This window comes from Terrapene carolina, unplaced genomic scaffold, assembly GCF_002925995.2.
Source record: "Terrapene carolina triunguis isolate 2854851 unplaced genomic scaffold, T_m_triunguis-2.0 Scaffold89, whole genome shotgun sequence".
NCBI lineage: Eukaryota > Metazoa > Chordata > Testudines > Emydidae > Terrapene > Terrapene triunguis.
In genome coordinates, this window is record NW_020664440.1 from 24,036,772 (window position 1) to 24,049,507 (window position 12,736).

At 37.7% G+C, this 12,736-nt stretch overlaps 1 protein-coding gene across 2 annotated transcripts in view; it reads left to right on the plus strand.

Annotated features, from left to right (window-relative positions):
• The window catches only part of ARHGEF3 (Rho guanine nucleotide exchange factor 3), a 63,112-nt gene extending 57,377 nt beyond the window's left edge, over nucleotides 1–5,735 (plus strand). The window contains exons 9-10 of one of the 2 annotated variants that reach the window (XM_026650375.2): nucleotides 1,953–2,139; nucleotides 3,276–5,735. In XM_026650375.2, coding sequence (XP_026506160.1) covers nucleotides 1,953–2,139; nucleotides 3,276–3,622 — 534 coding nt within the window. In that variant the 3' untranslated portion in view covers nucleotides 3,623–5,735. The remainder of the gene's footprint in view (nucleotides 1–1,952; nucleotides 2,140–3,275) is intronic. The other variant, XM_029911189.1, reaches the window with a different exon arrangement.
• Nucleotides 5,736–12,736: the final 7,001 nt, after the last annotated feature.

A 12,736-nucleotide genomic window follows, 5' to 3' on the forward strand; every position in this document is an offset into this window, starting at 1 on the left:
GGGGTGATCCCCTCCAACCACAACCAGGGCACACTCGGGAAAGTGTGGTTGTGTGACCCAGAATTCACCAAACGGGGTGGATTATTTATTGACTTGCTTGCGGTTTAAGGGCTAGCATTTAAAACTTCCCCCGTTTCCCCTAGTTGACCATATGCGATATCACTCTCCTGAGGGTAACAGAGGTGGAAAGGGAGCAGATGCTGCAAGTGTCTGGGCACAGACCTGGTCCTATGCTGCGCGCCACAATGATGCCAGAAGATTTAATACTGGAGTGGCATGGGAAAGTGTCCTACTGTGGTGGACGAAATAAGGCAGCCCTTCCCAGAAACCTTTTGCAAAGAATTGCAGAGTACCTCCATGAAAGCTTCCTAGAGATCTCCCTGGAGGATTCTCAGGCCATCCTGAGCACATAAACAGTCTTTTTCTGTGAGCACCCTCTGTGTAGCTGGAGTGGCCACTGATAACCACTATCCCAATTTTTTTATTCAGATTCAACATTACAAATAATAGCATGTAACTCCTACAGTTTGATTGAAAATGTGTACTCACCAGAGGTGACTTCCCTGGCATCACGCTCCGCCGACAATTGGTCCTGTGAGGGGATGGGCTCCAGAGTTTAAAAAAAAGTTCTTGGCTGTTGGGGAGAATGGATCCCCCACTTGCCTGCCTTGCATTCTCCTCCTCCTCTCAACTATGTCCTCGTTGTTGCCCGGGGCTCCTGGGAGGTATCCGCGGAGCGTTTTGGGGTAGTGGTGAGATCACCGCCTAGAATTGCACTCCTCATAGAAGTGGCATGTCTGTGGCTCAGAACCAGAGCGACTGTTCGCCTCCCTTGTCTTCTGGTACGCTTACCGAAGCTCCTTTATTTTCATGCAGAACTGCTGTTTGTCCTGGTGTAGCCCTTCTCCCCCATAACCTGTGCAATTTTGGTATAGATGTTAGCGTTTCTTCTGATGATTTGCAGCTTTGCCTGCACGGACTCTTCTCCCCACACAGCAATAAGATCCACTACCTCCTGTGTGCTCCATACTGGAGCACATTTGCAGCCTGGAGCATCCATGGTCAGATGTGCTGACGAGCTCTCCACACCGATCAAAGAGGAAATGAGAATTCAAAAGTTCCCAGGGCTTTAATGGGAGTGGCTGTTTCCTGTGTACCTGGCTGAAGTGAAGTGGAGTTGAAAGTGCTCTCCAGAGAGGTCACAGCGGAGCACTGTGGGACACCTCCTGGAGGCCAATTCATTCAAATTACACAGCACAGTGTCTAAACTATCCCCATATTCATGCATGGATGTCGACTGAAGTGGTACGCCTCTTGTGGAGGTGGAGTACAGAAGTCGACTATACAAGCCTTTAGGTCGGCGGAAGGGACTTGGAGGTATAGACACATACATTATTAACTTGACCTAATGCGGCATACGTGAACCTAACTTTGTAGTGTACCTGGCCACAGTATCTCAGTGAAATACTGATTGGTATTTCTACACAGCAGCTGAGAGGTGTGATTTCCACGTGTGGGTAGACAGATTCATGTGAACTCATCTCTGCAACTGAGAAAGTTGTGGAACCTCAAACATAACATTTCATTTCTGTTATGAATAAGGCCCATGTTGTGCAAGATGTTCTAGGATCACTGGCTAAACACATTGGATATGGGGATAGAAAAGCATTTTTTGTTTTCTCCTTAGTTTACATAAGTTACATGTGGGTATGAATATTTATACTATATTAAGCCACCAACAGTATTATAAGGGGAGGGAGGGAAGAGAGTCCCACTGATGATGTGGTGAACAAATTTACGTTTGTTTATTTATTTATGTCTAAGCAAGGGGAACTAAAAGCGAATATATATTGTTAAAAGAACACAGATGTATATTACAGTTAAAATAAACTTTGTTTAGTGACTTTTTAAAAGGAATAATGATTTTATTTTCTTTTTATGCTTTTTAACAGAAACTGCATGTCTTCTTGTTCCAAGAAGTGCTGGTGATTACCCGAGCTATTACCCATAATGAACAACTCTGCTACCAACTATACCGGCAGCCCATCCCAGTAAAGGATCTTGTTCTGGAAGATTTGCAGGATGGAGAGGTGCGACTGGGTGGATCCATACGTGGTGCATTTAGCAACAATGAGAGAAGTATGAATACACTTTTGATTTGAATACTTTATCATTAGTTCATAGGAAATACATGCATCTTTGAAATCTCCCTTCATTTAAAATAACACCTTAGGTACAAAATTTGACCTTTCTTTCAAACTGTTGTTATGCAAGACTCTAAATGTCTATTTTAAAAATCCATCATATCAATAATGTGATTCTCTCTCCCCCCCCCCCCCAAAACAACAACAACACACACACACCCCTTTACTGCGCTGGGAAGTGGAAAAGGGAGTAGAATGTAGTAGCAAAACAAGAATTTATAAACAGTTTCCCCAGAGTATATTTTGAAATTTTGTAGCTTATTTAGAAACCTTATGACAAGATTTATCTATTGTGATTCTTCATCTTGTTATGGAGGCATTGGCTGCTACTCCACAGTTAAGGCTGTGATCCTGCAAATACTTATGCATGTGCTTAATGTTAAGCATCTGAGTCATCCTTTTATAGTCAACTGGACTACTCATATTCTTAAAGTTAAGCATGTTAAGTGTTTGTCGATTCAATGCCTATGAATTAACCAGGTTTTTACAAACCATCTTTTAACCTTTTCTGAGAAATAATTTTGAAATTTTTTTGTGACTGATTTATGTTGTGGGTTACAAGTAAGAGGGAGCCCAACCTGCCACAGGAAAAAGTAGTCCTGGCTGCTCTGTAGGGAGCAAAAGTGAAATTTCACAACTCTGCAGGGCTGTTATAGCCAGAGAGGCTCCATAGGGCTCTGGGGGTAGCATCAACTCTGAGCTGCTTAAGGTTCCAAGCTTGAAACGGTAAACTGGCATAGAAATCAGCCAGTTTAGGCATTCGTGGTTGGTTTTATGCATGTATAGCATCACTATATTGGCTGAACTCTAAACTAATTAACCTAGCAAGCATTAAATTTTTAGCAACTCCAGTAGTATCTGGGGTTGCCCCACTGCCCTACAGAGGTAGGAGTGACACAAGGTCCTTGGGTTTTCTCTCTGCTCCTATTTATTCTATGGGTTTCTAACTTAGCCCTGGGGAAACAACCCAGTAAACCTAAGAACTTGATTGAGTGTTTTAGTATTTTAATGTACTCACTTATTAAAAATGCAGACACCCAAAGCAATCAATGGACATATTTTGTTTTTCAGTTAAAAACTTCTTTAGAATCAGCTTCAAAAGTGGATCACAAAGCCAGTCCCACTCACTGCAAGCCAATGACTCCTTCAACAAACAACAGTGGCTTAACTGTATCCGACAGGCCAAAGAAACAGTTGTGTGTGACGGAGAGGCTGGAACACTGGATTCAGAAGGACATTTCCTAATATCCCCAAATGGGAGTAGGGAACCACAGGGAGAAAGCAGGCTTGAGCAAATGGACCAATCAGACAATGAGTCAGACTGTAGTATGGACACTAGTGAAGTCAGCATTGATTGTGAACGCATGGAACAGATAAACTCTTGTGAGAATGACAAACCGATAGAAACCAACATTTGACTGAAACTTACAGTTCATGGAAGTAAACCTATGTCTTACCTGTACAGTATTTGCATTCCATAAATGGAGCAGTTTGGAAAAGCACTTTTAACACTTTTTTGTGACAATGTCAACACAATCTTTCTTGTACTTGTACCTTTGAGTGTAGTACTGTAACTGCCAATCTATGTAAGCTGGAATCTGTTACAAGTCCTATCCTGTGATATTTCCATAAACATCTGGGTGGATGAAAGTGGTACTTGACCAGTTATTTTCATTGTCCTGCTGGTAGAAAGAATCTCTAAACTCAGAGATGATGCATAACTGTTGATAGTAGGGGGGCACAATTTAAAGGTTCTGGTGGTATTCAGCAGGGTTCAGGGCAGGGCATATAAACCCTGGTAGAAATCGGGGGGGTGGGGAGGCACTGGACCCCGCAGACCTCCCTCATGCATCTCCTCTGTCTAAACTACTGTTTATATGTATATTACTTAAGAGTCTCTCCATGCTTTTTACAGTGTTTGACCTCTAACGTGGCACCTAAAGACAAACTTTGTAGTGGATCTTAAAAGGGGTATCGAAGTCTGCGTTTAATTAGGAATGGCATTCAAAATTTTCAGAAAGGCAAATGTCTACAAAAATAACATCTTGGAATAAGGTAAGTTAGCTATTGTGGTGGTAAATCAACAGGAAATGTAAAGAGTAGGCCATGTTAACAGTGACACTTAGGGATTAATTTTAGAAAGTATGAAGCACTGTATGAAGATCCAGCAAACCAACATAGTAAGCTGGTCAATTAGAAGGGTCAGTGTAGTGGCCGTGGTTTACTTATTGGCGCACATAATACTAAAATCAATTGAAAGAGAAGTCTACTGCTAACACTGAATCTTCAAATTAAATGTTGGGAATGTGTAAATAAAAAGTTGATAGTTTGCTTACAGTGCCATGTATAACTCTGTATTATCCTGACTAAGACAGGAAGAATCTAAAAAAGCATTAGATCATTGAATAGGCCCTCCAGCATTTTGCACTCCATTGACCTGACTTACTGTTACCACTAAACTAAAGTTAAAACATCCCAAGATTTTGCGTAGATGACTCTGTTTACAATAACATATAGTTGTTTTTTAAGACTGAGACACAATCTTGTATCAATGGTGCTGTACAAACACCCCTTAGAAGACAGTAGAGAAAGTTTAAATAAAAAAGGGAATTGATTTTTCCTTTAGGAAATATCGCATCCTTTATATTTTTGTCAATTTTTTTTAAATTTTGCTGCATCTAAACCTTATGCTGTAATTGGAACCACTGCTGTGTTTTCTGGTGGCTGATTTAATTAAGTCTATTATTGGCCTGACTCATTATGATGAGAGGCAGATCAGCCAATTTAAGATGCAGTCTAAAACACTGTGCAACAGCCTGACTATTTTAGGAATCCGTGGTTCATCTTTTATTTCTCAGTGCAGGAAATAATGCCAATCTACTGAAAGGTAAAGTAGGCTGCAAAATTTGTGTCCTTACTAATTGACATGATCCTTGATATTATAAAAATTCAGGATGACCTGTGCAAAATAGACGCACACCAGCACAAGTAGTAAAACTGCTAAATTATTGCCAAAAATGTTTGTTTCATGTGTGTTTATAAAGTTTACAGAAAGAAAGCAGTAAATAAAATGTCACTTACCTTGTACATATGTCATGAAGTGCATTAAAGGAATCAGTGTGGCAAGATAATCAATATAAAAACAAGGTATATTACTTTTAAAAAAAAATACTGTTGTCAGTTTTACCCTGTAGACCATATTTCTGTATTTATAGTTTTTAAAACATTGTGAAGTTTTTCTATTGCAGGCTTGTAATTTATTTAAACTGCTTCATTTTTAGAGTAGAATGTTTGAGCATGCCAGTGAAGAAGAATAGGACAAGGGAACATGTTATTGATGGGGGGAAAAAATAGAAAATATATTAGGCTATGAACTTTTGGTATGACAACTGTTGGCCAAAGTGTTAGCAAAAAGCATGTAAAGTACTGACTTATGGAAAAGAAGAGAGAATGTATGTGTTGATGAAATATTTGTGTATAATGGCCTTAAACTTTTATGGAAGCATTTCAAATAAATTACATTAAACTGTTTTGGTTTTTAATTGTTTTGATTGCTTATTATCCAAGGAGCCCACTATGGCTGAATCTACACAGGGCTTTCAACAGTATTTAGCATACCTAAGCAATATTTATATTTTGGTTCTGGCTGAAGTGGGTCATGTATCCAGGGCTGGACAAAAATTTTCTAATTTCATAATGTTGATGGAAAAATTTTCAGAGCGTTGGGAGGGAAATTGGTAGAAATTTTCACAAAATTTTCCCTGTTTTTTTTTTTTTGTTTTTTTTCCTGTACCAGCACAATTTATACAGGTTAGACATTCAATGTGAGTGAGAAAAAAATGTTATCAGTTTAAAAACAAAAGAAAGAGTTTCAATTCCTGTAGAGACCCAGCGTACAACAGATTTGTATAAAGTAATATGGGCCACAAACCTGCCATTGCATGCACTAGCATAAATCCATGCAGTGGCATAGAGCTCCACTGGAGTACACACTAGTGCATCTAATTTCAGAGTCAACTCTATGCTTTGGCCATCCAAACCATATTATAACAAACTTCAGCCATAACTGATGATGTCTATATACTCTTCTTCAAAACATGGGAAAGCTTTATGTAGATCAGGGCTTGTTGCATCATTTAGAAAACTATTTATAGCACAGCAAGGCACTGTTCACGATGGCCAGGGAACTGTTCTGTGAGGGCAACCTTTCAAACATGAAGAGTATATAAAGTTCTCTTCCTGAATCTGCATGCAACCTGAAACAATAGCTGAGATAGGTATATACTGTCCTAGTTCAAGTACAGAAGAACCTGAGAGTTATGAACACCTTGGGATGGAGGTTGTTTGAAACGCTGAAATGTTTATAACTCTGAACAAAATGTTATGGTACTTTCAAAAGGTTACAACTGAACATTGACTTAATAGTATACAGCTTTGAAACTTTACTATACAGAAGAAAAATGCTGCTTTTAACCATCTTAATTTAAATGAAACGAGCATAGAAAGTTTCCTTACCTTGTCAATTTTTTTTTAAACTTTCCCTTTATTTTTAGTAGTCTGTTTAACAGAGTGCAGTACTGTGTATCCTCCCCTTTTTTTTTTGGTCTAGTCTCTGCTATTGCCTGATTGTGTGCTTCTGGTTCCAAATGAGGTGCGTGGTTGACTGGTTAGTTTGCAACTCTGAGGTGCTACCGTAATAGGAATTCAAGACTCCCGAACATTGTCACTACCACCTCTGACCACAAAAGAAGGTTCCCTCGCCCCCCCCCCGGAGGAGGAGAACTTACATGCTCATAATAGTTATAAAAGTAGAGATATTCAGAAATAACTGGATGAAAGCTTAAGTTGAGCTCATGCTTCAGTGCTTTGCTGAATCTGGCTATAGTGCTCATTGTTTTCAAAACACATCACAAACATGAATTTACCTTGAATAACGCCAGTATGAGGTAAGTAAGCCTTATCCCCAATTTTATAGGGAAAGTGAGACAGAGAAGTTTGACTTGTCCAAATCTACAAAATGAGAAATGGTAGAGCCTGGATTAAACTCAAGAATTCCTGGCTGTGTGCTAAATTTACTAGACCAGTGGTTCTCAATCCTTTTTCATTTGCAGACCCCTTTGGAAAACTATTGTCTGTGTGTATATATAGTTGAATTCTGTTCAGTCAGTTTTCAGTCTAAGTCCTTTGCAAACCCCTTACACGCAGTCCCTGGACCACAGGTTGAGAACCACTGTACTAGACCACATTGATTTAAAATAACATGGAGACAAATATATCAGTCAAAGTTTGCTTTTAAATGTTGGCTGTAAAAATTATGTATTACTGTTCCCCACCCTGTGTTTTACTTATTTGGATTGTAAGCATGTAAACATGTCCCTTCCTTCATAATTTTACAGTCCCTAGCACAACTGGGTCCCTGATTCTGATTGGGGCCTTCAGCCATTTCTGCAATGCAAATAAAAATGAACAAATTAGCCTAACTGATATGGCAATCTAGGGCTGTTCTACATAGATTTTTAGTAGTAGTATAACTATTTTTGGTAGGGCTATGGGGTTTTTTTAAACTGAGATAATTATACTGGTACAACCCATTAGTGAGGATGCTGTCATAGTGTTATAAAACATCTTTTATACCAATATAACTGTGTCTGCACAAGGGGAACTACAGCTATACTAACATAGTTAAAGCTGTAAAGTGGCGCAACTCTGTGTAGAGAAGTCCCAGGAAGTGGAGAGTTCTTTACTTAAGAATTTATTTTATCAGAAAAGAGTGGGAGCAACAACTTGCCAGGAAAGCGATGTGTAACAGAAGACCTTCAGTTCAGTTTTAAGAGAAGACTATTACACAGGATAGTTCTGATAGGTTACTTTTAATTAGCCAAGATGACACATGGTTAGCTGGCCCTTTAAGGGGAAGCACCTGTGCTACACTTATCTCCTCCTCCAGGGGAAGTCAAGCTAAGCAACAGTGTCAGGTGACAAAGGGCTGGTCTACACTGAAAACTTATATTGGCATAGTTACATCACTCGGGGTGTGAAAAATCCACACCCTGAGAGACATATATCAACCTAGCCCCTATGCTAGACAGCGCTGGGTTGATGGAAGAATTTTTCCTTCAACCTAGATTGCCTCTTGGGAGGTGGATTAACTACTGACAGCTTGGTTAATTAGGATTCCTAGTACTCGGAAGCACAGCACAGGGCAAACATGGGCTTCCCCTATGCTGCTACCCTGTGGAGTGCAGCAACTTCTGCTATTAAGGGGCAATGGAGATTTTTTTTTTTTTTTTTTTTTATGCCACCATCTAGTGATGGTGTGCAGTGATCCTTGCTAACAAGGGGAGAACAAAGGGACTGCTTAGAGTCCAGGAGGGCTGGAAGGATAACAGCCTTTACTAAAATAAATATAGAACACATACTTTTTAATCTATGAAATATACTAATGCTGTCCACATTTGTTAATGTGTTTCATATTGAATAATGTGGGCCATCAGCATGGAGAAATCAAGTAAATGACAATGAGATTTTTTTGCAAGCTCTTACATCCAAAAGGGTTAACCACAACACCTTAGTCAAAATTTTAACTTGGTTAAGTGTTTTACGCCTATCTAAATTTACTCTGCATTTTCAGTCAAATAAACTATTCTTTGCTTCCACTTAGGGCTGTCAATTGATTGCAGTTAACTCGCGTGATAAACTCAAAAAAATTAATCATGATTAATCACAGTTTTAATCGCATTGTTAAACAATAGAATACCAATAGAAATTTATTAAATATTTTTGGATGTTTTTCTACATTTTCAAATATATTTATTTCAATTACAACACACAATACAAAGTGTGCAGTGCTCACTTTATATTACTTTTGATTACAAATATTTGCACTGTAAAAAAGAAAAAAGATAGTATTTTTCAATTCACCTCATACAAGTACTGTAATGCAATCTCTTTATCATGAAAGTGCAACTTACAAATATAAATTTTTTTATTACATAACTGCACTCCATAACAAAACAATGTAAAACTTTAGAGCTTACAAGTCCACTCAGTCCTACTCCTTCGTCAGCCAATTGCTAAGACAAACAAGTTTGTTTATATTTACAGAAGATAATGCTGCCCACTTCTTATTTACGTCACCTGAAAGTGAGAACTGGCGTTCGCATGGCACTTTTGTAGCCAGTGTTGCAAGGTATTTACATGCCAGATATGTTAAACATTCACATGCTTCTTCATGCTTTGACCACCATTCCAGAGGACATGCGGATGATACATGTTTAAAACAATGAGTTAATTAAATTTGAGACTGAACTCCTTGGAGGAGATTTGTATATCTCCTGCTCCATGGTTTTACCTTCATTCTGCCATATATTGTGTGTTATGGTAGTCCCATATGGTGTTCGATTTAAGAACACTTCACTGCAGATTTGATAAAACACAAAGAAGGTTCCAATATCAGATTTCTAAAGATAGCTACAGCACTCGACCCAAGGTTTTAGAATCTGAAGTGCTTTCCAAAATCTGAGAGGGACGAGGTGTGGAGCATGCTTTCAGAAGTCTTAAAAGAGCAAAACACTGATGCAGAAACTACAGAACCCAAACCACCATAACAGAAAATCAACCTTCTGTTGGTGGCATCTGACTCAGATAATGAAAATGAATATGCGTCGGACCGCACTGCTTTGGATCGTTATCGAGCAGAATCTGTCATCAGCATGGACTAATGTCCTCTGGAATGGTGATTGAAACATGAAAGGACATATGAATCTTTAGCGCATCTGGCACGCACATGTCTTGCGACGCTGGCTACAATGCCATGCAATTGCCTTTTCTCACTTTCAGGTGACATTGTAAACAAGAAGCGGGCAGCATTATCTCCTGCAAATGTGTAAAAAATTGTTCGTCTGAGCAATGAGCTGAACAAGAAGTAGGACTGAGTTGACTTGTAGGCCTTAAAGTTTTACTTCGTTTTATTTTTGAATGCAGTTATTTTTTTTGTACATAATTCTACATTTGTAAGTTCAACTTCCATGATAGAGAGAATGCACCACAGTATTTGTATTAGGTGAACGGAAAAATGATTTCTTTTGTTTTTTTATAGTGCAAATATTTGTAATCAAAAATAAAGTGAGCACTGTACACTTTGTATTGTAATTGAAAATGTAGTAAACATCCAAAATATTTAAATAAATGTTATTTTATTCTTGTTTAACAGTGCCATTAATCTCAAATAATATTTTTATTTGTGTGATTAATCGCAATTGATTTTGTTAAACGCTTATCAGCCCTGCTTCCAATCCTAAAGCAGTCACTACATTTGATCCCAAAGCAAAGCTCCTTTCAGCATAAGACGTAATTTTGTCTGTATATGGTTTGTAAAGCACTTTGGGATCCTCTAACATGAACAGTGCTATCTAAATACAAGATTATTAGTCTCTACAAATGCAATCTGTAATAAATCTAGTGCAGTCTGTTTAATGCATAATCAAAGTAAAATATATTACAAATGAATATATTTTAAATTCTTGAACAGTATGTTGCTGCCATCTGCTGGGAATATTTTTTTTTTTTTTTTTAGAGCTAGTTTGATTTAAAACATTTTATACACAATTTTGAAGAAAACAAGTGCAAAATATTTCAATAGAAGTAATTTCAAGTTTTAGCCTTTGATGCTACAAATCTATTAGGAAAAACCGCTAGGTTGTGCCTAGGTGTTTTGTTTTGTTTTTTTGTTTGTTTTTTTGTGTGGTGGTGGTTTAAGTGAAATTAAGCGTTTTTAATTTTATTTAAAAAGAAAGATTACATAGTCACTTTAGAAGATCAAATGGAAAGGAGAGTCCGTGTAACATTGGTAAAGGTACAGACGTTCATAAGACTCATATCCTCAGCATCAGTAACATCAACAATAATTCTAGGACGGCTCACATGGACTTTAGCTTGTTTAGATAGTAGTATTCTTTTGTTGACTGGTGGTATGAATAGATGTCTCTGTATTAAGTGGTATTTTTGCCTACTCTTTCTTTTGTTCTGTCAATCTGTGTATTACAGTAAATTATATTATACTTTTCTGAAATGTACCACTACTATAAAGTTGCTTATAACTTAGAAAGTTTTGATAAAAGGAAATTTTAAAAAGTTTGACAATTGTAAGTACTAGATAAGAGAGAAGTGAGTTTTACAATTATTTACTTCCTTTATAGATTTACATAAATTACATTACAACACTTTTACTGTTTTCCGATAAGAAATCATTGCTGTAGATCTACTGTGCACCACCAAGAATTCGGTGCTTTGAAGAATCAATTATTTTTAGATATTGCATTTAAATTGTCATAATATATCTATACTTACTGAGTAAATAACTTTCCATTTTTGTAGTTGCTTTCATCAGAGAATACCAAAGCAATTTATGCAACGAGGACCCAATATGCCTTGAAAAATCAAATAAAGAAAAAATTTCATTTGGAAACTTGTTTTATAACAGCTTTTGTGTGTCAAAGCAACAATATAGGACTGACTCTCTCTCTCTCTCTCTCTCTTTTATTTTTATATATATAAAAACACTATTTGCTTTTTTGGTTCACCTTTGTTCCTTGGGTATAGAGTTTTTTGTAGTTTTTCACTTGTGCGTGATCTGTGTGTCATATATTTGGTGTTATTAGTCTGACCTGAACTTGCTATACTATGAGGGATGTGTGTTTTCAGTTGTTTTTACTTCAGTTAGTGTTAGACAGCTCTTCTCTTGTGAGAGCAATTTTTCAGTGGAATAAAGTTTTATCGTCTTGTCAACCAGGATGTGTAATTCATACTGGAAAAGTGATCTAGATCTGTTCTATCCTTTTTCTCAACACTACTTAAGGCTAGTCTACACTACCGCGCTACATTGGTGCAGCTGCACCACTGTAGCATGTCTGGTAAAGATACGCTATGCCAATGGGAGCGTGCGCTCCTGTTGGCATAATTACTCCCCCTCAATGAGAAGCAGAAGTTATGTCAGCAGGAGAGCATCTCCCACCAACATACCACTATGTAGACACCCCTTTAAGTCGATGTAACTTCATCGACTTAAGCGGTAGTGTCGACAACCCCTTAGTATTTTGCTGTGCAGTTCTCACAAATGCAAAATCTGGCATGTTGTCTTTTGCTAGTTTATATATAAACTGATTCTGATCAAAGAGAAGTAGTGAGAATACCCTTTTTTAAATGTGTGGTAGCCTGAAATTATCTCAAGTTTTTTTGTTTGGGCTTTGCTGTGATACACATTTATAGTATTGTGTATATTTCTACAGTTACTGAGTATGCTAGTAATACTGTTTAGTATTCCCTGTTCAGGGGCAGGTGATCGAAAGTACACTTTAGATCGTGGCAGAAGGAGGTCTGTAGTTACTGGTTTCCTCACTCTATCTTTTCTTGCTGTGGTTTGTGTGTTACTTGTCAAGCTTATTTTATTTATTTATATTTGCAGAATTGGTCCATATAAAGGGAGAATGATTAGAATCTAGTGAAAATATGGTATCCATAATCACTACATTTAG